At 35.4% G+C, this 27,427-nt stretch overlaps 2 protein-coding genes across 6 annotated transcripts in view; both read left to right on the forward strand.

The window, feature by feature from the left end:
* The window catches only part of aplp2 (amyloid beta (A4) precursor-like protein 2), a 72,104-nt gene extending 68,351 nt beyond the window's left edge, over positions 1-3,753 (forward strand). For all 5 annotated transcript variants that reach the window (XM_023283573.3, XM_023283568.3, XM_023283571.3 and 2 more), the window contains one exon: positions 1,762-3,753. In XM_023283573.3, coding sequence (XP_023139341.1) covers positions 1,762-1,863 — 102 coding nt within the window. In that variant the 3' untranslated portion in view covers positions 1,864-3,753. The remainder of the gene's footprint in view (positions 1-1,761) is intronic.
* A 1,983-nt stretch (positions 3,754-5,736) lies between these two features.
* Positions 5,737-26,210, forward strand: st14a (ST14 transmembrane serine protease matriptase a). The gene is made up of 19 exons (XM_023283581.3): positions 5,737-6,086; positions 8,529-8,688; positions 11,252-11,382; positions 11,482-11,552; positions 12,577-12,743; positions 12,863-12,898; positions 13,841-14,075; positions 14,956-15,098; positions 15,939-16,042; positions 16,144-16,256; positions 16,356-16,492; positions 16,572-16,676; positions 17,922-18,026; positions 18,109-18,231; positions 18,971-19,093; positions 19,238-19,421; positions 21,512-21,783; positions 23,556-23,692; positions 25,348-26,210. Exons 1-19 carry the CDS (start codon positions 6,045-6,047, stop codon positions 25,504-25,506), a joined length of 2,547 nt encoding a protein of 848 aa, XP_023139349.2. The 5' UTR covers positions 5,737-6,044; the 3' UTR covers positions 25,507-26,210.
* Positions 26,211-27,427: the final 1,217 nt, after the last annotated feature.

Genomic DNA, 27,427 nt, shown 5'->3' on the forward strand with positions numbered 1-27,427 from the left:
TTAACTTAATCCACTCCCTGGTCAGGTGTGACTGTAGAGGACAAAGATCAGAGTGACCAGAACTATAAAAAGCCTTAAAATGAACTTTTATTCAAATTACAAGAGAAAAACTAAAACACTTGGGTGGTTGCTGGATGCTGCAATGTCCAAGTCCACCATTTGTCATGAAAGAAATAGTTTTAAAGAGCCCTCAGTGGAAGGACAGTGTGATTCTTGTCTCCTAAAATGTCCACCAGCTTCACCGAGTCCTTCAGGCAAAGTTGGTCAACATTTCACAAACCTCATTAACTCTGTGGGACTCTCACTGTGCTATAATTCCACTTTTTATCCTTCCATATTCATTTGCAATTTAGCCATACTTGGTTGTTTCATGATGTCCATTCTGCTGCAGAGATGCTGTGTGTTGGAATAACAAATATCTAACTCTCTATGTTAAAAATCCGGGTAGAATTTAACAAAATATTGTTCCTTATTGTTTTGACTAGTCAGAATGAAGTTAGAGAAAAATTAAAAATTCAGTGTCAACAGTCACAATGATATTGTTGATATCTGTAATTTAATTCTAGATAGCCAAAGTTATTAAAAATTAAAAGTGTTTTCCATAAACCACCTGTTCTTTAGAGGAGAGGGTTTAAACCACCAACACCAGTTTTCTTACTGAATTAATCAGATTTTATTTTTCAAGCAAGATTTTTCATACAAATGAAATGCAATACAAAGTGCTTTACAGATGAAAGGAATAAAATGGCAAAAAAAGTCATACAAATAAGCCCCAAACATAATGTTATAAATGAAAGACTGGAAAACACAGAGATTAAGGAACTGAGAAAACACTATCATAATTAACACATGAAATGAGGAAACAACAGATGAAATAAAATTAAATTTGAAAAATGAATGAAATAAAATAGATTGAAATAAAAATAAAGTAAGATAAAAAAAAATCTAATGAATGAAATAAAAAGGGATAACATACAAGTATAATAAATAAACTAAAAAATATATAATAATAAAATATAGGTAGATAGGTAGATGAAGGGCAAAAACAGATGTCAAAATTAGTTTTAAAAAACTGAGTAAGACAATAATAACATTACAATAAAGCTAAACTATACAAACTCCCAAAATCATGTTATAAATGAAGGACCAAAAAAACAGGAATTGAGGAACTGAGGAAATACTATTCTAAACAAATAAACACATGCAGCAAGGATTTCACCAGATAAAATAAAATGAAATAAAATTGAATAAAATAAAATGGTTATAGTAAAATCAAATAGAATAGGATAAAATAAAATACAGTAGTTTTTTTAAATAAAGTAAAAATAAAATAAAAATTAATTTGTAAAAAAAAAACAAAAAGGAATAAAATGAAATATAAAATAAAATATATATTATTGCAATACAGATAGATTAGTGAAGGGCAAAGTAGAAGTCAAAATTCATAAAAACAGAATAAAATAAAAATGAAACGACAAACTACACATTGAATAGAATGAATAAAAATTATGTAAATAAATGAATAAATATAGAAATCAATAAATAAAATTAGCACTGAGAAGAGCAATAAATAAACAAAATCCATCAAATCAATCATGAAGTGCTGCACCTCTTACTAAAAGTGTCAGATTTATTTTAAATTATAAGATGATATGTAAATAGCCAGCATAAGTAAATGCAAAGCAAGTTAGATCCTCGTCTCTGCAGTATTTGCATACGAAACAAGCAGCCGCGGTCACTTTTTATTCTTCGTTCTCGCAGGTCGACCCGATGCTGACACCAGAAGAACGACACCTGAACAAGATGCAGAACCACGGCTATGAGAACCCGACCTACAAATACCTGGAGCAGATGCAGATCTAACCAGAGCCTACAGGGAGGGGGCGCTGTGGAGTCAGACCGAGGACGGGCAACCGAGGGGGAACATACTACTGACCAATAACACATGATGCTATTGTTAAAGAAAAAAAAGAATCATTTGCATACATCCAAAACTCCATTTACTGGTTTGTTCGAAACAATCCTTAAATAATGCTACTACTTCTACTACTGCTACTATTGTACTATAGAGCTCTTTTTGATCATGTTTCTTTTGAGAAGGTGATGTATCTGCCAATTTGCATTAATGGAAAAATGTGATTCTGCAGATTTATCTGTAATTATCAATACAGCTATCTCAGATCAAGATGTATAACATTTCTTCAGACTTTTATTGGGGTTTTTTTGTATTTTTTTTTGCAAAGCAAATCAAACTAAATTTTGAATTTCCCTTGACGCTACACTTTTTGTTTCCCATCACGCGAGTGTCATATTTAATGCTGATGGTTTTCTCAAAAAGAAAATTGGTGTTTTGATTTCTCTTCTCAATAGATTGCTTGTATATGAAGGTTCTTTGTACCGATTAAAAAAAACAAACAAATGTTTAGTGAAACGACGAATGAGCAAAAAAAGAGAAAAAAATAACGAAATCATGACTTATTTACTTTCCGTTCTTTGTTATGATAACAGACAAAATATACATATACGATTTAAATATATATATATATATATAAGAGTAGATGTTTTTATTCCACCTTTTTTCCCAGGGAAGATTGTTGGTTTTGGGTTCTTTAGCTGTCGGACAGGTGTGCACAGGCCCTCCCAGCTCAAACACGACACACGAAAACCTACTCTGAACCCTCAATAAGTGAATGTGATGCTATATCCCCTCCTACACACACAAACACAACCTTTTTATCAGTAGGGAAGCTATATAAAACCAGTGGATTAAATAATATTACTTATTGACGCGTGTTACATAGTTGAATGTATCGTGGAAGCTTTTCTTTCCATACTATGTATCTGGCAGGTTCCCTTGAGGCTTCAACGGCCAATGAAGTGTGTTTTTTTGGGGGGGTTTGTTTGATATTTCTTTGCACAAATTACCTGCAGCAAAAAGAAACGTAGCAGTAAATTAACAGGGGATTATGTACACACATTACAGCTGGTTTTTTAGCTGGTCGGAGAGTGCAGATGAAGCAAAACGGGGCCGGCCCGGAGGCACAAATAGAAAAGTACGCACAAATTAAGAGCTGATTCTGAGGTCACTAGAAACCCAAATATGCCACATTTGAAGATTGGAACAGGTCATTTTGGTCAGCAATGAAACTATTCCTGGGATTCCTGGGAATTGTGACAAATTTTCCATGTGGATTTGGACAGAAAACCTCGGGCCGGCCCTGGATCTAAGCCACCCGAAGACACTTTGGAGCTGGAGGGCTGTGCAGGCAGACAGAGACACACAGAAAGACACGGCTTGGAGAGCTGGTTTCTGCATTAAAAAATAAGCAAAACTTGTGTATTTTTACAGGTAGAGAACGACACAAACAAGTAAACTGAGTCCTAGAATCCCCCTTTCTCTCTCTCTCTCTCTATCTTAGTATCGTCTTTGTATGCCTGTATAGTTGATGTTGCAATCATGGCTTTTTTCCAGAGGATTACCTGTGGTGTGCATTGTTCTTCTATGAAATGATATGATATATATTTTTAAGTTTGTTTTCTTGTTTTCTATTTTTTCTCTTCCTGTGACAGTATCTCTGTATGTGACTGTCTCACTATGCACCCAAACAGCTTCGATCTTGTAACTGCCTGCTTGATTGTGGGAGGGGAACTAATATAATATACATATTAGTGATTTAAAACATTTGATTGACACCAGTGGAAACAGATTTATGGTTACAAGGGGGATACACATCAATAAACTCACAACTTACAGATGGACGTGTCGGTTTTTTAATGGATGGAGGGACGGATGGATGGATGGATGGATGGATATTGCCTTTAAATTATTGGCATGAGCAGTACATAATAGGGCTTCAGCTGACAATTATTTTAATTAGGAAAAAAAGTACAAGAACAACTTATCTAAAGGTCAGTCAGTACAGGTAAAAAAAAATGTATATTGCTTCTACAACTGGAAAGAAACTCCCATTCAGGTGTTTATTTTATTATATAATTTTTCTATTTTACATTAATTAAAATGGACAGATATTGATTGAGCTTTTATTTATACAAAAAATAAATAAAATCAGAAAACGTGAAATGGGAAAAAACATTGTTAGTTTCATAACGATACCTACTGGTGTTTTGTTTTTTCAACTGGTAAATAATGCTTTCAGGTAAAAATGTATGTCATTTTACAAAACGAGTATCTTTTTTCTTCATCTCTGAGCCAGAATTTTACTTTTTACAGATTTTGTCCATATATCATTCACAGTCTGATTTATAAAACATTTTATTCCTTAAAACGTGGTTTTAAAAAATCATGTTTTTTCAGGCTGTTGATAGTATTTTCCTGTTTTTTTTTTTTTAATGATGAATAGTGATATCTAAAATCTACTCTACCACTGAAGCAAGAAATTTTGGATGTGGCTTTATCCAATGTTCAGATTTCTATTCTGAAAGTTAATACAGATTAGCAGATATTTTTATAAATAATAAAATCTCACAGAAGTTTTGATACAAAGAGTGATTGTCTTTGTGTAAGTAAGCAGTTGGGGAAGTATCATACATAATTTTACTCTATTCACCTGTAGAGTCTGGAATCCTAGGGCCAGTAACCTCCTAAATCAATCAAATTAATTAATTAACTATCGGAGAATTACCTCCATACCTCCATGTTTCTCAACAAGTCTCACCTGACATCTTCCAAAGCCGGAGGTGACAAATATTTTTTGTGGTTGAGAGAAAAGAACCAGAACAGATTTAGTTTAATAACCAGTAAATACTATTGTATCTCAGAAAATTGGAATAATGTTGCAATTTCATTTGAAAAAGGTAAATTTTCATATAGTCTATATTTGTTACACCTAAAGTGAAATATTTCAAACTTATTTGTTTTTATTTTGATGATTTGGGCTTAATGCTCATGAAAACCCAAAATCCAAATATTCCAAAATCCTAAATGAAAATATAACATTTGCTAAAATTGATCACAATACAGAAATATCCAACCTCTCAAATAAAGCCAAAAAGTCTTGATCTGTTTCCTTTAGTAAGTTACGAATATATAAAATTTTCACTTTGAAAAATATTAAATTTTTTCACAATATTCCCATTTTTTGAGACGCACTGGAATATGCATTTTAAAAAGTTTTTTTTTTCATAAACATGGCTGTAATTGATTAATAAAATAGAATCATTTTCTAATTATCAGTTAATCAGCCAATTGATTCAACTCTATATTATTTAAGGGACGTGTGCTGCATCATCAGCCTCATTAATTAAACTTTTTAGTAATATTTGTAAAGATTATCCTGTTTTTTGTCCAGAATAAATAGTGATATACCTCCACTTGTGTTTAGTAGGTTGAGAACTATATACAAAATGGAAATATTGATTCATTTTGTCGCCACTTTATGTGTTTTGGGGGAAGACCGAGGTTTGTCAACATGAAACCTATGGCTCATTTCATAGATAGTATGAAACGTGGTGAGTCAACACAGGTGAGTCATCTTCGGTTCAGGTACCTGGCATCACATGACTGATACTAAAAATAAGTCACATGAAACTGTCACCAAATCAGCACTGGACTACATAAAACCATTGTTTTCTGTTTTAATTATACTAAAACTGTGAGCAGAATAAGAAGAAGGTTGGTGTAAGTAGTTAGATTTTACCCAGAATCCAACATTCTGCTGCTGCTCTCACCTGTGCAGGTAAACAGGAAGCTCACAGGTGCGCAGGTGGGCGGAGCCTCGCCCTCAGAAACCCGAAGCTCCCGGAAAGAGACTTTCTGTTCCTGCGTTTCTGCTTCTATCTCCGTCGGTGTCACACACATTCCTCTCAGGAGACATTTGTGAGCATCTCGACCTTTTTCAAAGGCCTTTTCTTTCTTTTTTTTTTTATCACTCGCAAGTGGATTTTTTATTTTTTATTTTTTGACAAAGACGCACCTCCGGCCTGCAGCTTCGCCTCGGAAGGATCCTGTGGTGCGTTCAGGGAAATTAACCAGGAGAGGAAAAGTGGGTCAGGCGGTTTTATTTTATCTTTAATCCGGATTCCTGATGGATTACATGAACAGTGGACTCAGATACACCCCAAATCAGGTGAGATGGTGGATTTATTCTGGTTAAGTGTTTGATTTCACCTCTTTTTTTTCTGACTCTGTTGCGTAAATGTGGGTTAGAAAGTGTTACAGGTGAATGAACACACACAGAGAGACAGGTGTTCTGAGTTTTCATTCCACATATATGTTCAAGATACTGCTGACAGGTTTGTGTTTGTCTGCAGGCTCAGTATCTGCTTTGTTTCTTTTACCACCATCACTCTGCTTTGCGTAAAGATAAACAAGTGAAGCAGGAATCCAGCACTTATTTCTCTGCCAAGTGTCTGGTTGTGTTTAGATTAGAAGCTGATTTTGGCACTTCTCGGCTAAACTTTTACATCCTCAAGGCTGGTTTTGAGGCTGCACAGTTTCCAGTATTTGTTATCTGCATCCAGACAAGTTAAACTGAGTCACAGGATGTGTCCAGAGCCACTGATTTCCAATTCAAAGTTGATTTTTCCGCCTTTTTACTTGCAGAAAATGTTGCATAATGCTTCCGAATCTTTTCAAATGTGGATATCTGACATGAAAACATGAAAGTAGCTCCTGAGAAAACACATTGCCGCCTGAATTCCTCCAGTTCCCTTCACCTTGTTGCAACTTGTTCCCTTCCTTCTCTTCTGTAAAGTAACATTCAGTAGATATTTCTCCACAGCATCCTAGTGTGGGGATAAAAACGAGGCGCTATGTCAAAGAAAAACGTCCTTCAGCCTCAGAGGATTTGACCTCCAGGTGCATAACAGAGCAGATGTGAGGAGGAAAGTTGTTTTTCTGTGCACGTTTTGTGAAAATGTCATTTTTGAGAATATTATCTTTACAGTCCAAGAATAATCAGTAAATTGCAGTTAAAGGCTTATATAAGAGATTTTTCTTATCATTAGGATGCTGATTAAACCATGTGCAAGAATTACTTCACTTCTTGGCTTCATAAAAAGTGAATATTATTTGGATTATTCGCTGCAGAGAAAACTTCTTCCTGTTAGTAAGTAGACGTGTTTTCTTTCTGTCTTAATTTAGACTGTAAATTTTTTTATTTTAAAAACATCTCAGGCAGCAAATGCTTGTAATAAACACAGAAAAACTGAAGGGAACATCTATTGTGCGCAAATAATGGTGCTTAAGTTGATGTTTTTTCATTATGAATTATGCTAAATTGATGCTTAGAAAAAAATGTGAGACAGTAGATTTACAAAATAAGAGATTTTACTTCAGTAAAGTGTCTTCCTTCAGACAAGTGGAAATAAATTCCCATTTAGGTGTTTATTTATTACATTTTGTCTATTTTACATGAACAAAAAATGACAGATTGGCAGAAAAAAAATTTTGGCAGTAAATAGTGGTTTTCAATTTAAAAAAATGTAATTTTACAAAACAAGCAAATTCTTTTCTTAAAGTCTGAGTCCAAAATCTCCACTTCAACGGTTTATTTTACACAAGAGATTGTTCTTATATCATTCACAGTCTGATTTATAGGGTACGTTATTCCTTAAAACATTATCTAATTCCATTTTTTTCAGACCATTGATGGTATTTTCTGATTTCTTCATCAGTAAACGGAGATATTCAAAATCTATTGTGTAAAAACCTTGATAATAAGATATTTTGGACCCATCTTTATCACATAACAAGCTCTGAAAATAATAATTTTAATATGACAAAAGTAAAAATGGTGCATTTTCATGTGCGCTTGTGAGTAAAGCGCGGTTCAGTGTTGTCATTCGGTATCTGGGTTAAACAAGCAGAAAGACATTTAGTTAATAAAGCAGCTTACGGTGGAAAAGTTTTGCACTGCAGGTGATCTTTTCCTTGTGCAAAGTTAGTGTTTTTGAATGCTTTGTGGAGCAGTGGACCTGTTTCTAAATGCTACCCTTGGCTGCCTCACAGAAACTTGTTGTGTGTGTTGGTGGTTTTTTTCTGCTCCCAGCAGGTTTGACTGGATTTTATAGGGTGAAACCTTTGTCCTCCCTCCCCCGACTCTCACAGGTAACCACAGGGACGTGACTCACGACTAAAGTTTCCTTCCAGATCGCTACGAGACACTGAAACTTCTGTTCTTTTACGAGCAGATCTTTAATGACATTTTTGTGCAGTTAATTTTGAGCAGATTCCCACAAGATTGGGCATTATGTCACATTTTGGAAGAATGTCGCACACTTCCTGCCTTTGTAGGTCACCGCAGGCTTCGACATTCCTGAAACGCACAAGTATCTACCTGCAGCCCGCCGCCGCCTCTTATCTCCAGCTGATTATCTGCAGACAAAAAATAGAAACTCTTAATCTCCTTCTGAAAAACACAAACAAAATTAACTGTGTCAATAAAGGAGCACCAGTGTCCTCAGATGCTTTCATCCTCCTTAGTTGGAAGTTGTGGCCTCAGCTCGATTCAGGCCTTCAGTTTTATGTATTTAGCTCTTTTTTTTTATTCATATATTTTGTCTTCCAGGATAAAGACTGGGACACATCAGTCCAGTTCCTGCCGGCGTCAGACAACAAGAAGCTCGAGAAGAAAAAAGGTCCAGGAAAAGTCGGGGCTGTGATCGGTGTGGTGGTCTTTGCTGCTGTTGTTGCACTAATGACCGGACTGCTGGTCTGGCATTTCCACTGTAAGTAGCTTAATTATATTCATAACATAGCATATGCTCAGTGAATGGATAAATATGAAGAAATGTCACAAAAGCAAAGTAAAAAAACAATGGTGTAGAAGATTCAGAGAACTTTATTTTATTTTTATTTAAAAAGGCACGTAGAGCAGGCAGTTAACAATAGCGTAAGAAATTAAAGATAGCTTACATAAATAAAAGAAATAGGGATAAATAAATAAATAAATAAAAATTTTTTTAAAAATTATTTTTATATATATATATATATATATATATATATATATATATATATATATATATATATATACAAATATAGAACAAGTAAGATAATAAGAATAGAAAATAGAATTAAAAAAAAATTAAAAAACACAACTTTGTGACATATTAGTGCTAATACGGATGAACAATGTACACAGGTGCAAACTGAGCTAAGTCTTTTTTAATGATCACAGACAAGCACTCTGTGGATATATACACCACCTTTCAAAAGTTTGGGGTCACCCAGACACTTTCATTTTTTCCATAAAAACTCACACTTTCATTCATGTGTTAACATAACTGCACAAGGGTTTTCTAATCATCAATGAGCCTTTCAATACCATTAGCTAACACAATGTAGCATTAGAACACAGGAGTGATGGTTGCTGGAAATGTTCCTCTGTACCTCTATGGAGATATTCCATTAAAAATCAGCTGTTTCCAGCTAGAATAGTCATTTACTACATTAACAATGTCTAGATTGTATTTCTGATTCATTTAATGTCATCTTTATTGAAAAAAATCCTTTTCTTTCAAAAATAAGGACATTTCTGATTGAAACCAACTTTTGAACGGTCGTGTACATAATACATATGATAATAGATAATATACTGTGTTTATTCCTTGTTTAAAGGCTCCTTGCATGGGTTTAAAATTCAGAATGCAAGTCTAAATAAAAAACAATCCAATGCACACATGCAGGGTTAATGCAAAAATTTAATTAAAATATTTCACACATGTATGTACTGGAAATGACTTGCTGTCATTTTCAGTTAAATTTTTTTTTAGCAATAACTTACACACCTACAGTGTGTTACACTAATGAGTTGTATGAGAGGGTCACTCTTTATCAAAAATATAATTATAGAAAGAAAATAATGTAAAAATTATATTTCAAAAAAGCAAGAAAAAAAATACATCATCCAATAAAAAATACTGAAATTAATTTAAAAGGAAGGAAAATGAATAATGTAAAAATTGTTTCATTAAATCTCTACCAATAAATATAAAGTAATATTAAACACCTATATATCTATAATGTGTATATACATAATATCTATAAATTAATTATCTCTACTTTTTTCTTTCATTTTAATATTTGTTTTTTCCATATTATAATCCATATTTGCACGTTAGCGGAACATATCAAAAGTGTTTGGTCACGAAGTGTTTTTAACACATTGTGAAATAAATGCATTTTAATTTGATTGCCTTGAGTTGTTTTCAGGAGACTTGCATTTAGTTCTTGAGTGTTAGGATACATGCAACGAGCAACACAGGATTGGAAAAAAAGGCTTTTACTGTAAATACAAGTTTTCCAACTGCTCAACAGTATGCAACCTCATGTTTCACACCTTAAAAGACCAAAGTTTGCATCATTATATCAGCTTGCATAGATGATTATGTGGATGTTGATATATGTCCTAAATACGTATTATGAAGTCTGTATGTGTTGGTCCTTGCAATCCATAATTTGCTGGAATTTGTTGAAATTCTATCAAAAGTGCACCAAAAAACTCCCATTTAAAGTAAAAGTTGAACAATGTTGAAGAGAAAATGTTCCAAAAACTCACTTTTGCACATTTGTTCAGAAACATTTCTCGAAACAGTTCTTGGTACCACATACTATCAAGCATGTTTGCTCTACTTGGACTCATTTGCACTGTTCTGAATATTCCACCACTTTGTCATGTTTACATTTCACTCAGTTCTGCTCCTCTTAGTCCGTAGTTGTTGTTGTATTTTTGCTTCCTTTGTTCTTAGTTTACCTGATTTCTTGCTTTCTAGTTCTTAATTTGCATAGTTTTTGCATTTTTAAATCTTATTTTGTACACTATAAATGTTTATTTAATGTCTACTGTTGCATGAAAAGAGAGTAATTTCTATTCTTGTTATGTCATGTACACATTGAAGCATTGACAGTAAAGCTCGACTTTGACTAATTGGCTTTTTTCTGTATTTTACCGAAGCTTGTTGATGAATTTTGTCAACTTTAATTGTCTTTTGATGAAATTCTAAAAGTGTATGAGCACAAATGTTTTTGAGAAGTCATGAAATCTTCATAAGCAAGCTGTACCTGAATGCACCTTTTATACAGTTTGTTTATTTGCGAATGAAACCTTGAAGAGAGAATAAAAGCATCATTTGAGTGAAATAAGACACCTGAGAAACTAAAAAAACTTTTTAAAGAAGTTAAAAAAGGCAAAATGAGATGAAAAACCACAGCAGTAACAGTTTATATAACAGAAAATCAAGTAAACTGAACTCTGATGCAGTAGATTCAGTTTTGTCTGTGTGATTCCTAAAGTTCGTAAAGATATCCGGGTGAAGAAGATGTACAGCGGCTCCATGCGGATCACCAACCAGGCGTTCGAAGATGCCTACGAGAACTCCAACAGCTCCGAGTTCAAGGCTCTGGCCAAGCAGGTGACTGCTCAGGTGAGTCAGCAGCTCAGGTTTCCTCCACCGTTTGTTTTTTCCGTGTTTTCAAGCAGCTTCTCTCACGTCCTGCTGTGATTTTTCTCTCGTCTCTTTCAGCTTAAAGGCATCTACTCCAAAAGTCCACAGCTGGCCAAATACTACGTCGGTTCTACTATTCAGGCTTTCAGGTAAGGCAGATTTTTAATGCAGGTATCTTTATTTTTATTCATCCCTTGAAAGTTATGTGACTCATTCACAACATTTGTTGTATGAGGATGAAATATAAATGCAAGAATGCAATTTGAAGCAGAAAAATCAGATAATCAACACAAAGATGATTTGAGAAATAAAAATCACACAGAAAATTATTAGAATTTAAATTATTCTAGCTGCTTTAGTCAACTAAGACTGTTTATTACAACTGCCAGTTTACAGTTTTTAACATAAAACCAATTAAGTTTTCCTTTTTATTATGACTTCCACCAAGGACAGGTGGTTGTTTTTGATGTGGATGTACTTTAGATCTAATAGCACAAACATTTAAAACACATTTTACTACTAAATTTGACTTTCTGTTGTAGAACAGCAAAATTTTGAATGTAAATATTTTTGTCTTTTTCTGTGCCTGAAAAGTTATGCAGCATTTTAGTTCATTTTGTTGTGTGAGGATGAAATATAAATGCTATAGGGCAATTTGAAGTCTAAAAATAAGATAATCAACATTCTAAGAGCATTTTTGCAGCTGCCAGTTTACAGTGTTTAACGTAAAACCAGTAAAGTTTTCTTTTTTATTATTTTTCTGAAATGTTGTTTTTGGCATAGATGTATTCTGAATGTATTAGTATTACAATTTTAAAAACACATTTTGCTACTAAATTAAAATTCCTGTTGTTAAAATATGTGTTAAAATGTGTTTTTTTAACTGTTTTTTTTTTTGGTTATTTTGATGCCCTAAAAGTTATGTAATCATGTTGTATCAAGATGCAATGTGGAAAAAAAATTAAATAGTCAACCTCAGAATTAATTATTAAATAAAAAAATATAAAAAGAAAAACTTCCCAAATATCTAAATTATTGGAGCTGCTTTATCAGAACAAAGCAGTAAAACATAAAACCAATAAGTTCTTTAAATCCCACATGTTTGTCTGAGCTTGTTCTGAACACAGTGGCGATGTGTTTATGCTGTTTTTTTCCGTTTTTCTTTGCTCCCAGTGAAGGCAGCGTCATCGCCTACTACCTGTCTGAGTTCAGCGTTCCTGCCGGACAGGAAGCAGCCGTCGACAACATCATGTCTACGATGGACAAACTGGTGGACAAACAGCAGCGATCCCCGACCAGAACCGGAAACGCTCTGCTGTTTGCAGACGTCGTGTCTTCAGGTGGAGACTGTTAAATCTCAGTCATGCTGTTTTGCTTTAATCTGATTTTGAGCATTTTTGGTTGTTCTTTATTCTTTTGCTCATCCTCGTTTTCACCACATCTCTGTTTCATCTCACAGCACTCGATGATCGCTTGTTTTCAACAGCGTTCCAGAGTAAGTGCTCAGTTTGAAACTTATATTTCTACTCAAAAATGTATGTATTTTTTTAATATTCTTCAGAAAATAGTCTCCTAAGTGGCATAATAACTGGGCTGTCTAGTATTTTATGTGTTACCCCTCAACTCTGAGCAGTTTCTGGGCCTTTTTTTTTCTCCTGTCACATTTTTGCTCACTTTGGACTAAATTTTCACTGTAAAATGAAGTCCTGCACCTCGATGAAAACAACATATACACAGGTGTTACCAATACTGGTGACTCTACATACTATAAATCTTTCGTTAATTACAGTTTTAATTCAACACCAGCGTGCAGTTCAGCGGAAAAGTCCCTGAATTTTTGCAACATAACTGTTGGTCATACTGGAATCACTTATGTCTTCACAGTTGCATCGAGGAGTGCAGAATTTTTAGTTTTTTGTAGAATCTATTCACATCAAATGGCCAATTTTTAAATGAGGCATGTAGAATAAAATTATTTTGTGGAATAATTAGATTTTGAGCTTAGATTTGATTACGTTTTCCTATATCATTGCATCACAGATGAGTAGTTAAGGACTTTTAGAAGTTGATAATTGGATGCTTCTACTTGTTTTTTCAGATTCTGGCTCAGATAAGTGTTGTAATTTTGCCATTATTTAAAGATAGCAAGGCTTTTAAACGTGCTGGCAGATTTTGGAGTTCAAAGGGTTACTGAGGAAGAACTTAGTAAGCTTATTTAGTTTCACCACATTTAGAAAATTGAAAAAAAAAATGAAGCAAAAATAGCAATTATAAGTGGATAATATGGTGTAACCGCATTAAATGGAGCACACCAAAGTCCAGCAGCTTTATGAGACACTTTCTGCAGGGTTTTCCTTTAATTTGTCACCAGTTTGTGTCTGCCAACACGTGTGACGGTGACGCTAAATTCCACTGAACGTCACTGTTTCTGTTTCAGAGCACCTCAGGTTTGCAGAGCACACAAGGTCCAACCACATCGGTCAGATCCAGTCGCCCGGATTCCCCAACAGTCCGTATACCCCGAACACCTTCATGCAGTGGCAGCTGAGGGCCGACCCCGGCTACGTCATCAAGCTCGACTTCGACTCCGTGAATCTGGAGGAGGACTGCAAGAACGACTTTGTGAAAATCTACGACTCTCTGGTGGCCATCGAGAGCCGAGTCATGGAAGAGTGAGTTTGAAGCATCAGTCCAGAGCTCTGTGCATGATCCAGATTTGGATGAATCTTGCATGTAAGGCCCTCTGCTGGTCAGACGCTGGGATTCTGATGCTACTGTATGAAGAGCTGTGGCTGAGCAACGTTGCCTGGATTAAACCTGATCTAGAATGAAAGCATTTAATCCAAACCTGGAGGCACCTCAGCTGAAAACATAAGAACATGTCGCCAGAAAGCTTTCATGCATGTATGATGAAGTTATTAGTGGCATTCTTGCTCTGAAGACATAAATGACTGTGAAAATCAGGAAATACAACCGCCAAACACTAAACTAAAACAGACATTAAAAAGTGAGCCTTTCTTTATTAAGTACGGATTCAGCAGGATGCTCAAATGTGCAAATTTATGGCCTTTTTTTGTATGTTTTTTAAGGTATAAAATGAAAGGTAAAAGTGGTTTGACATTTGAAGTAAAGCTAATTTTTAGGTCATTTTGCTGCAGGGGTTATATTTTGTTATTTTCACTCCAAAATCTGAAAATTCTATTATTTCCTGTCTAAAAATTTTGCATACATGTGACCAAAATTGACACCACATGATGGCTGTTTTGTGATGGAGCGGATTTGATCAGTAAAGTGTGATGTTTTTTGTGTGGGACGAAGTTAAAAATTAAGATTCAGTCACTATTTTCATTCTTGATTCAACAGGAAAACACTCAAAAATGGCACTCGATCTTGCTCAAAATAGTTTTTGTAAATATGCAAGTTAAGTAAAATTGCATCACACCAGCTAAATGAGAAAGGCTGCTGAATGTACAGTTTCTTCAGAAATGTCATCCTGCTATACGAGTCATTAAACAATGGATAAAGTGAGTTTCTGCCGTCTGTTTTCTCCAGGTTGTGTGGATATTACTCCCCCAGCGAGCCGCTCACCTTCCTGTCGTCTGGTAACGTCATGCTGGTGACGATGGCCACGAACGAAGAACACAACTACCCCGGATTTCGAGCTCAAGTTTCACAAGTTCGACGGGGAAGTAAAGGTAGGAAATAATGTTTAGGCTTATTTTTTACTTCAACATAAAGCCCTGAACCTCTATGGAAACAGAACCACCATGATTAGAAGTAGAGAGAACTCAGATTTTTTTTTTTCAGTTATAAAGCCATACAACAGAAAAAAGAAAAAACAAAAGTTGAATTATTTTGATTCCTTATTTTGCAGAATTTGATAAAACCTGGAATCCACATGCACAATATTTTCATGGATGTTACCAACACTGGAGGAAACTGAGCCTCCACATACTATAGACATTTTTAATTTGTTTCCATACTTGTTCACTCTGAGTAAACACTCAACTCAGTTTATCCAGACATCCCGGAATTTTTGCCACATAACTGTTGGTCGCAGCTGATTCACTCATGGATTCACAGTTGCATCGAGGAGTGCAGAATTTTTTATTTTTTACTGAATCTTTTTAAATTAAATGTCTAATTTTTAAATGAGGCATGAGGAAAAAAGTGATTTTCATGAAATAGCCATACATATCAGCTGAAAAATCTCAGAATTTTTGTAATTTAATTGTTTGTTTCAGCTGAATCACTAATGGCTTTTTAATTTAACCTATGAGCACAGAATTTTTAGTTTTTTGCAGAATCTAGTTAGAGCAAACGGTTTGTTTGTGATTAATCTTTAAATGATAGATAGAATAAGTTGATTTTGATAAAATATTACAGTTATAAGCTAAGATTTGTTCATCATAAAGTTAAAAATCTGACACTTCTTTCAGTCTTAACAGTTTATGCCTTTGACAAATGCTTTAATTTTGCTGATTTTTAAAAGATATGCCTTTCAAACGTGTAATTTTTTTTAAATTTTTTAACAGGGACGACATGTGGTGGCCAGCTGACGGGCGACAAGGGCACCTTCACTTCTCCAAACTTCCCAAATTACTTTCCTCCCTTAGCATCGTGTCAGTGGTCGATCCAGGTGAGATGTCGGTTCCTAATCAAACACATTATCAGGTTTCTGACATATTTCTTTTCTCTGTTGGTTCTCGTGTAGTTTAACTCATCTCTTTGAAACATTAGGTTCCTGCTGGTAAGGCGGTGAAGGTGACGTTCAAAAAGTTCCTCCTGTCCGAGCCCGGGCAGAAAAACGCGAAGGACTGTCGCAAAGATTACGTGGAAATCAACGGAAAGAAGTGAGTTCATGTTTTTGTTCATGCATTTAAATACAAAAACACAGATAGAGACCACATAGCAGAGCTGATGTGAGCTTGTACGGTACATCTCATCCTCAGATTTTGTGGAGAAGAACCCGAAGGAACAGTGACAGCAACCAGCAACGACAACAAAATGAACGTGATGTTCTACTCGGACGCCTCCTACGTGGACCGAGGGTTCGATGCTCAGTTTGAGGCCATCGACGTCAAAGACCGTAAGAGACCCAGGTTCTTTCTGATTATTTCCCAACATCAGGAAAGTGTTTCTCATGTTAATCCCGTCGTCACCCACAGCTTGCCCAAAGCAGTTCCAGTGCAGGAATCAGCGCTGCATTAGAAATGAGCTCAAGTGTGACGGCTGGAATGACTGTGGAGACATGTCAGACGAGCTGAACTGCAGTAAGTAATATTTACTTACATCAAACTCAGACTTTCATTTTTAACCCTCTGAAGTCCAAAAACCCACTGCAGAGTTTTAAAGGAATGTTATCTTTTAAAAACTTCCCAATTTGCAGCATTTATCAGAGCTAGAAACTGAAAAAATAGAATGAATAATTAGATTATTAACTTTCCAACTGTCTTTGAACTACGCATCTATAATGTATTTTTTGTAGCCAAATCTTAGCATGAAATAGTTTGTCAAAAATAAACCATTTGTACTACTTTCATTCGGTAAAAAACAAAAAATTCTGTATTTCCCAGCACATACATGAAGCCATTTATGATTCAGATGTGACCAACAGTTTTTCAGGATTTTTCAGCTGCAGGCTGTGTTTACAAGTATGGAAACAAATTAAAGATGTAGATAATAGAATATCTGTACTATTATAGAAACACTATTTTATCCAGTATTGGTAGCACTTTTGTGGTGGCATAAATATTGAAAGAAATTCAAACAATTTAACAAATATTCCAAAATTCTGGGATTTTTTAGCTGAACTGCAGGCTGTGTTTACAAGTTTAGAAACACATTTAAAATGTGAATAGTAGAATATCTGTAATGTCATAAAGCCAATATTTTGTTTCTGTCACTGGTAACACAAAAAGTGTTGTGCACATTGATTACAGCTTTTTTTTTTTTTTTTTTTAATTTTGTAACATAAAGATTCAAAGAAATTCAAAACAAACTATAAATATTCCAAAATTGTGAGACTTTTCCACTGAATTGGGCTGAACAGCAGGCAGTGTTTACTCAGAGCAGATGCAGACAGGAAACAAGTACAGAAACAAGATAAAAAAATAGCTAAATATTAACAATAATTTAGTCAAATAAGTAGTAAAATATTAGTAATATGTGTAGTCACCGTTTTTTTTCCAGTATTGGCAGCACCTGTCAGCACTCAGAAAAATGTTATTCTACATTTTCCAAATTTTTTTGAAAAAAACATCAGTATAGAAATTCAGCTTTTGTTTTCTTTTTTTGTGATTTATTGCAATATGTCTGTGTTTTGCTGCACAAAAGACATTTCTGAGGTCTCTCTACTTCTAGCCATGGTTTTTCTGTTTCCATAGAGGTGCAGGACTTTATAAAAATCGCCCTCTGCTTGGAGTTCAGAGGTTTAACCACTTTTTAAACCACTGTCCTTGTCTTTACAATGAGTTAGATCCATAATAATCAGACTTATTCAACTGTTTTCCCTCCAGAGTGCAACACTAATGATATCAGTTGTAAGAATGGATTGTGTAAGCCGCAGTTCTGGCTGTGTGACGGCGTGGACGACTGCGGAGACCGAACAGACGAGATGAACTGTGAGGCTTGTTTGCTCTGACGAATTTTGCCGTATTTACTGGTTTGTGTTTGCTTCTCTAACCTGTTTCTTTTCTTTCTCAGGTGGGTGTGGATCCGGAGCGTTCACGTGTAAGAATGACAAATGTGTTTCTGAGAAGAAGAAGTGCGACGGCAGGGACGACTGCGGGGACGGATCAGATGAGCTCGACTGTGGAGGAAGCGGAGGTAAGACTGGATTTCTGCTAAACTGCACAAATTGTTTCAGCTTGGAAAATTCTGATTTCTCTCAGAACAAGCAGAATAAGTCACCAGTGAAGTCGAACAATTCCATCCGAAGCCTAAATTGAAATTGCTGCTAGCTATTTCAAGCAATTTAGAGGGTATATTTTATTTTTCTAGAAATTAATTATCAAATCACGATGCACAAAAAGAAAGAAAAGTGGTGACTTGTGGTAAAAATGCAGCAAAAATCCACCAACTCTGAGGCTCTTTCAAGCTTTTTACCTTCAGTTAGACATTTTATTTTTTAAATTACACATTTATTGTTTTGGTTCATATTTAGGCTTTAATCAGTTTTGAGTTCTATAGCAGGAATTAGCAGCTAGTTTTAAAGAAAGTGCATTTAGCAGCTTAAACCCAGATATATGGTATAGAGCTTAAAGACAAACAAACATGACTCTAAATGAATCCTAACATGTTTGAGAGGGCGGCACAACATCCTTCAATTCAGGCAAAAATATGAAATATGCAGTCGTTGTAGTTATTTAGCCAACAAGAAGTCAAAAACAATTCTTTTCTAATAAAAATGCAGCTTTTTCTACTCAGTTAAACAGCATTACACAATGTTATGTTTTTGCAACCTCATACTTAATGTTAGAATTAGTCTTTTTCTATCCATGCTGCAGCGATTCATGCAGGTTTCGCAGCTTTAGATGTAATAATTATTCTTCTCCTCCCTCCTCAGGCTCTAGTGTGAGCTGCACTGACCTCACGTTCAAATGTAAGAACAACAAATGCATCAGTAAAGTGAACCCGGAGTGCGACGGCGTGCGGGACTGCGACGACGGATCCGACGAGGAAAACTGCGGTACGTCACAAACAGAAAGCTCAGATCAGACTGGAAAAACTAGTCATTATCTTCATCCGAAACAGCTGTGAACTTACACCCACTTCAGGCACTAAAACAAGCAGCGACAAGCCAAACCTGTGACTGTTTCGTTGTTTACTACAGACTGCGGGAGGAGCATGTTCAAGTCGTCGCGCATCGTCGGCGGTCAGGACGCGCTGGAAGGAGAGTTTCCCTGGCAGGTCAGCCTCCACGTCAAGAACTTCGCCCACGTGTGCGGAGCGACCATCATCAGTCCCAAATGGCTCGTCACTGCTGCCCACTGTGTGCAGGACGACGGCAGAACGAGGTACAAACTTCTTTCTTTTCTTGCTATTCTCACTGTTTTGTCTTTTTGTCGACACAATGATCACATTCTATCAAAATATCCAAGTCCTACTAAGATGGATTTGCTGCTCACCCGTTTTCTGATTTCCTGGGATCCTTTCATATCATGTATTTAACAGGTTTTCCAAATGAATGGAAATGAGTTCAACGGTAGACTCGCATTACAGTTCTTTTTTTAATGTGAGTTTCAAAAGTGAAAGGACGTAATTTTAGTGGGACAGACACAAAAAAAGACAGAAATGAGCACTGAAGAAGGCACAAGCTGACACGTTGGTGTGTTTATGACTATAGTCCACTAAAATAAAAGCTTTTTGCTTTTATGTCCCACCTTCTATGTCTGCACCTGGATTTATTTTAATTCTTCCACTGTCCTTTATCATTATAGAGAGGGACACCAGCTGTTAATTCTCTGCTTATCCAATCAATGTAGTTTAAACCTTTAAACCCCAAGCAGTTTCTGAGCAATTTTTGTTTCATTTTTCATTGTAATATAAAGTCCTGCACCTCTATGGAAACAGCACAATTAGCCCTAAAACATGTAAAAGAAAAAATGAAAGTTGAATTATTTTTGATTCCTTATTTTGCATAATTTGAGAGAGAAAAAACATGGAATCCACATGACACTGACACTGGAACTGGAAAAATTTTTTGCTTCCTCTACATACTATAGACATTTAATTTGTTTCCATATTTGTTCACTCTGAACAAACACTCAACTCAGTTAATCTAGAAATCTCAGAATTTTTGTCACATAACTGTTAGTCACAGCTGAGTCACTAATGGCTTCACAGCTGCATCAAAGAGTGCAGAATTTTTTTGTTTTTTACTGAATCTTTTTAAAGCAAATGCCTAATTTTTACATAAGGCATGAAGAATAAAATGATGTGCCTTTTTTGCACTGTGATATTTTTAGAATGCCATAAATCAAAAAAAGAGAAGAAAGAAAAACCAAACTTTGAATTTCTTTAAGTATTTATTTTACAAAAAATAGAAAATCCTAGAATTCAAACTATTTAACATTTTCCTAAGTACCCACAGGTGTTTATACACGGGGAAAAGTTGTCACTCTGCATACTATAGATTGTTTAGTGTCCATACTTGTCTCTTTTCTGCACTGTGTAAACACTGCCTGCAGTTCAGATGAAAACTCCCTGAATTTTTGTCACATGACTGTTGTTCACATTTGAGTCACTGGAAGCTTCACGGTTGTGTTGAGAAGCTCAGAATTTTTTTACTTTCTACAGAATCTGGTTACAACTAATGATCTATTTTTGGTGATTTTTTTTTTAAACAAGATGCAGAATAAAGTGATTTTAATGAAATATTGACACGTCGCAAATGATTAGTTCAAGTCCCGTCTGAAAGTTAAATATGAACCGATTCTTTCTCTTTTCAAAGTCTGCGGTTCTGGTAAAAATGCTTAATTATGGCTTTTTCTTCTTTTAACATGCCTTCATTTTAGAGTTAAAGATTTAATGCTGTCCAAATTACTTTGAAGTAATCTTTAGCTAAATAACAGTTGTTTCCAAATACTGAATAAACACGTACTTCAAATATTTTCTCCTTTGTTTTGTCCTCAAGGCCTTGAATAGTGATAAATGCAGTTAAATGTAGTGTTTAGACACATGGAGCAAAACCTGCTGGTGTTATTCTCCAATAAAAGAAACACGAAGCTGCTGAAACACAGTTCAGTAGTTTGGCAACTCGTCGTAACATGAAGCCTCTGTTTATACTAACAACACAATGCTTGCATGTGTGCGTGAATAGTTTAAAAATGAAACATAAAACCCTTCCAGGTCCTCAGTGCAGGTTTCAGATCATGTTTTCTTTGCTAATACAGTAATAAAAATTAAAGCTGTCATAAATAAAATCCAATTAGTTTAGATTTATTATTATTTTAGAGTTGGATTTTTCAGTCAGACAATAATCGTAACCTTTAATAAATCATTTTTAACATTCAGTTACTCATATGATGCTTGTGCTACTAAATGCGCCTGTTAATTCTAGACTGAGACTAAACTTTGTGTTGTGTTTCGTTGTGTGTTTCCCCAGATACTCGCAGCCGAGCACCTGGGAAGCTTATCTGGGTCTTCACACCCAAAAGAAGCTCGGAAGTCACGTCGTAAAGAGGAACGTGAAACAGGTCATCCCCCACCCGTACTACAACGACTTCACGTTCGACAACGACATCGCCCTGATGGAGCTGGACAGTCCCGTCACCTACTCCGACTACATCAAGCCCATCTGCCTGCCGTCTGCACAGCACAGCTTCCCCGCTGGGGACACTGTGTGGGTCACGGGATGGGGCGCCACTCGAGAGGGAGGTGAGTGAAAACAGGAAACCGTCTCACTTGTAGAAGCTAAAACTCAGGCATCTTTAAGGAAAGCTGAAGCCAAAATGGTGAAACGTAGAACCACCCTTCACTGAGCAATGGATAGACATTGTACATGCAGTTTACATGATGGAAAAATAGACATTTTTGTGCAAAAAGAAAAGTTTTATCAGGACTGGACTAAATAGACTGAGATTTAAAACCCATAAGGAACGTGCAATTACATACAAACAGCTTTTCTTTTTACTAGTTTTGGTTAATTAATGAAGTAAAGATAATTACAAGGACTAAGTTCCTCAGTTCTGCTGTTCTTATGCAATAACAAAAGAGTTTTGTAAAAAATAAAAATATTAGAAAAGCAGCAAGTTAAGCAACTTGCTTTGTAATTTTTTTTATTATTTTTTAAAGAAATGCTGAGGCCATAGTTTGAGTTTGAATATTAAGTCTAGATAATAGCAGAAATTAATTGAAATACAAGCAAACACAGACTATAGATTACTCTATAGTTCCAATGCACTGTAATTAATTTGTTTATTAGTTGTTTGGTTTGTTGCTTGACTTTGTTTTACTCAGATTTATTCAGGGCTATCAGAATGGAAACAGCACAGCTATTGCTAGAAGTAGAGACAATTTAAAAATATTATCTGTGCAGTTTGGCACATTTATAATGGCAGACAAGAAAACAATAGTGTAATTTCTTTGACTATTTCTTTTACAAAATTAAAAATATCTGGAATCAACATTCAGCTACAACATATTTCCAATTGCAGACAGATGTTTCCAGTAGTGGAAAAATAATGGCCCTTCTACGTACTATTTGCATGTTATTCTACTAACTTTTTTATTTTTATTTGCTTCCTTACTTGTCTCCTTTCTGCTCTGAGTAAACAGCCTGAAGTTCAGCTGAAAAGTGTCACAATTTTTGTCACATGACTGTTGGTTGCAGCTGAGTAACCAACAGCTTCACAGTTGAACTGAGGGGTGTAGAATTTTAGTTTTTCACAGAATCTATTCAGAGAAAATAGCCAATTTTTAAAGTAGGCATGTGGAATAAAATGTTAATGATAATAATTATAAGCTTAGAATTAGCAACACATCACAGATGAGGAATTAAGGACCTGAAAAATGAATAAATCTGTCTATTTTTGTATTTTCTCGCTCTGATAAATGGTGTCATTTTGGCTTTTTTGAAAGATAACACGCTTTTCAATCCCACTGGAAGTTTTAGGGCAGTCAGAGGCTTAATTACAAAGGGTTTAGTACGCATAATTAGTTTCGCCACATTTACAAGATTTATAAAATCAACTAAACAGATGGATTTTTTGTGGCATGTTCGTTGATCACAGCTGAGTCAGTCATGGTGTCTCAGTTATGTAGATGAGTGAAAAATGTAATGTTTTTTAACAGTATTAGGTTTGAGGAAACAGTTTGTTTTGGGGGAATCTTAAAATCAGATATGATTTTGATGAAATATTAAAGTGTTAGGCTTAGATTTGATGAATTTCCTGGCAGAACTGTACATTGTAGATGAGAGAGTATTTGAACTGAAGTTTAAAAGTGATCATAGCTGGCTTTGGTGGTCACTTTGTGGTTTTGTTTAGGGACTGTGGTTGCTAATACACACTGTGCAACTTTATACTGGACCTGGCACTAATTGAATAGTTTTAATGTCACTAAAAGCTCCATATGAGTCCAACTTGATGACATGACATTTAGACCCACTGATAAATGTGACGCTGAACTCCACTCTGTTTGTGGTTCAGGATTTGCAGCGAGTGTCCTCCAGAAGGCTCAGGTCCGAATCATCAACCAGAAGACATGTGACTCGTTAATGGGAGGACAACTCACGTCTCGGATGTTGTGCGCCGGAGTGCTGACTGGAGGAGTCGATGCTTGTCAGGTAATAAATAATCTTTCTTTCTTTCTTTCTTTCTTTCTCAAAAACATGGATGTCATAAGATCAAGAGCAAGCAACTCTCCACTCCTGTGTAAATTTGACATCAGTCTTTGAAATAAAAATACGTAAATACGCATTGTCCAAAGTCCGAATGTCATTTAACATGTACTTAAGGGCAGCTGTGGAAAGTAAGATGAGATCTTAGAGGCCAACAAACTTCCAAAACTGCCCATTAACGGGGCAGGAAGAAAAAGATGAAAACTCTTGTATGACGGCAGAGGAGCTGCAGGAAGGTTTAGCTGTTATAGGAGCGGAGATGCATCATTTTACTGACAGAGTCTACACGGACAAGTCATTAAATCACAACTGCCACCTCATTTGAAAAGTCAGTGCCTGAAATTTAAAAAAAAAAAAAAAAAAGGCACATGGATAAGCGGCTCAATGCTGTGGCTGGATGATGTTTCAATTGAGCTCTCTGACCATAATCACCAAATGTATATTTGTGGAAAACATTTGCAGCATTTGAGGACAAGGAACCTTCCATGCGATAAGCATAGAGGTGGAAATATGCTGCTTTGAGATCACGTGGCAGCTGCAGGTGACACTGCACAAGAATACAACTAAAGATCACCACATTCTGGATGAGACTGTGTTGTAGTTTGTCATAACAGGACAGATATCCAAAGCAGACGTCAGAATCCACCATTAACTAATTTAAGAAACAGAAGCTGAAGCTGATAAAGTGACACATCTTTGAAAATCTATGGAGAGATCTGAAACATCCTACATGTTGAAGACGGCTTTAAACATCTCAGAACTTGGAGTGGTGTGGGCGGAAATTTCTGAATCAAGATAAGAATCTTGTTTGCCAGCTGCCAAACAGGATATTTGAGTACTAGGGCTGCACCTAGCAATGATTTGTATTGTCAGTTAATTTCTTTGTTACTTTCTTGATTAATCAGTTAGTCGCTTAGTGTTTCTCAAAGTCCAAGATGTCTTGTTTTGTCCACAACTCTAACATGTTCAGTTTTTCTTAGATGAGGAAAGAAACTAGAAAATATTTACAGTTAAGAAGCTGAAATCACAAAATTTAAACTTGTTTTTCGTAACTTAATCTGATTTGTCAATTATTATAATAGTTGATGATTAATTTAATTGTTGAAAACTAAAATGTTTTATGTAGTGTTAGAGTTATTGTTGTGTTATTGTCAAATCAAAGTTAAAAGCACTTTAACTTTTATTTTAATGCATTGTTGCTGCTGGGGTTTTTATTATTTTATGCCTAAAAAATCAGCAAACTCTGTAATTTGCCAGAGGGGTCCAGACCTTTGCGTCCAAATCTAATTTTTTAACTAACAGATTAGGTAGAAATTGAACTGTTGTCAAACCTACTGCACTGATAAGATTGTTTAGCTTGTACAGTTGTGCAGACATCTATGTAGAATGATATCAGAACAGCTGAACATGGCAAAAAAAAAAAAAACTGCATTTCTAATGAGAAATGGAGAAATGACAGGCAAGATTCTGTAAAAAAAAAAAAAAAAACATTGAAGAAAGCTGCAGAGAGACAGGAAAATTAGTGCAAATGATAACTAATGCCAAACACTGCCCCCATGCAGCGCCTCTATTCTAACACGTTCTTGTGTATTTGTTTTCAGGGAGACTCCGGCGGTCCTCTGTCCAGCCCGTCCGGCAGTCGTACGTTCCTGGCAGGAGTGGTCAGCTGGGGCGACGGCTGCGCTCGCAGAAACAAACCTGGCATCTACACGACTGTCACCAAATTCCGTGGCTGGATCAAACAAAAGACGGGAGTTTAGGAGCCCGCTGAGAAATGGTCCAACGAGGCCACAGACATAAACCTAACCAGGAACTGACGACCAGCGGCCCTCCTCCCAGTCGTAGTGGAGAAACGCACTGTCTGCTTGAAGAGCACATTTTAGATCCACTGTGATTTTTATTCTTTTTTTAAATTCATGACGGGGTTGCTGAAATGTTTTGTTTTGTAAATAAATGTTTTATTTTTGTGTATTTTTGTCGTGTTGTGATGGAGAACAATGTTATTTGCTGCACAGGGAATAGACTCCAGGCGTGATTGTTACACATGTACACATATGAAATGTGCCTCCTTGTACTCTGGTGTTGTGTGTTTTATTCGGAGCCGTCTCAAGAATTTTTCACCCCTGTGCCTTGTTGTTTTATATTTTGTAAATTAAAAAGCTAAATGACAGCAAGCTCTTTCCATCTTACCTCCTATGGTTTGGTATCTAAGCCCAGCAGAAATCCCTGAAAATGAGTGATGTGATTGTTCACTTGCATTATCCTCCTCATCATGGATGCCATTTCTTTTTAACAGATGTGAACTACTGGTTTCACTTGCATTTTATCTGTCATGTTTAACATGTTCATGTGCCCTCTTTTCTCTCCGGCACAATCTTAGTACAGTTTATCCAATTTAATCGGTCTTAAATGTGTAAATGCATGTTTTATAGCAGATGTTTTTAAATAAAATATTTCTATTGTAGCCTCCAGTGTTTGCATCTATATCTTTTGTTTTACTTTGCTTTCAGGCTGATTGAAGCGTGTTTTTGCTACTTCATAAAACAAATTAGTATCATGGTATAACATGAAAAGTCTATTGTAGTTATGACATACAAACTCATTATGTTATAACAAGAAGCTTTTCTTGTTAGAATAATATACTATTCATCTTATAACAGAAATGTTCATATTGTGACACGCTGAGCTGGTTGCCAGAAAGAAAAAAAACCCCAAAACATTCAGTTTCATATTATAACATGAAACATTTTGTCTTATAACAATAAAATATCACTCTTTAAGGTGAAAGTTTTGACGTTATGACAAGTTGAATATTATGTTACAAGAAACGGTAAAACTAAGTGTGTATGTCCTAGCGATGTGAAAACATGTTATAACATGAATATATCTTGAAATAACATGAAAAACATTTTATTATAATAATAAACATGAAACTGGTCTGTTTCTGATCTTTTTCTGGTGTGGCAGCAGTTTGCTTTTGTACAGGCCACTTATCACATTTAACTGAAATGGAATTAATATTTCAATGTAAGTATCCACCTCAGCAGGATGTTCTAGAGAAAAACAAGTTATGTGAATAGAGTGGGGGGGAGACTGATTCTGTGATGAACATTTTGGCACATTTACAAAATACATGTGGGGATGTCTGCTCCAAATGCACATTATATTTTGTATTGGGGAAATGGAGTTATATCCTTACCCTAATGTTATTTAAGTTATCATTTCAAAATTTTAAAATCCAGATTTAACACAAGGTCTACTTAGTGTTAGATTAAAAAGCTTATTCTGGCAATTGGATTTTCCATTCTGAAGCGGGTATTGAAAAACAAAAGAACGAGTGGTTATTTGATTTTCGTTTTAAAATACAAAAATTTAAATTGAAATACAAGGCGTTTTTCCTTTTCATTATCAAAAAGGGATATACGATTTTATTTAAATGCTTTGATTTTCGTTTTATACTTAGAATAACAAGAAAGCAAAATCAGTAAGAGACAGAAACGAAAAAAAGGTCAGTTTTTTTCATTTTCTGAGACCGGAAGTGGTCATCAGCAAGTGTGGAGCCAAACAGAGTACGGTGCATAGACTGTATATAATTTTTTTTCGTAAGTGTTCATGGTCAAAATGAGAGATCAGGTGGCCGATCTTAAAATAAATCAATATTGATTTTTTTTATAGAGCGTT

This window comes from Amphiprion ocellaris, chromosome 7, assembly GCF_022539595.1.
Source record: "Amphiprion ocellaris isolate individual 3 ecotype Okinawa chromosome 7, ASM2253959v1, whole genome shotgun sequence".
In the NCBI taxonomy this organism is placed as follows: domain Eukaryota; kingdom Metazoa; phylum Chordata; class Actinopteri; family Pomacentridae; genus Amphiprion; species Amphiprion ocellaris.

Bases quoted from the DNA above. Each gene is read 5' to 3' on its own strand.
- st14a (XM_023283581.3), top strand. From the start codon at position 6,045: ATGGATTACATGAACAGTGGACTCAGATACACCCCAAATCAG. The intron at 12,899-13,840 runs GTAAGTGCTCAG...TTTCTGTTTCAG, and splicing joins GTTTTCAACAGCGTTCCAGA to AGCACCTCAGGTTTGCAGAG. The intron at 16,257-16,355 runs GTGAGTTCATGT...TCTCATCCTCAG, and splicing joins GTGGAAATCAACGGAAAGAA to ATTTTGTGGAGAAGAACCCG.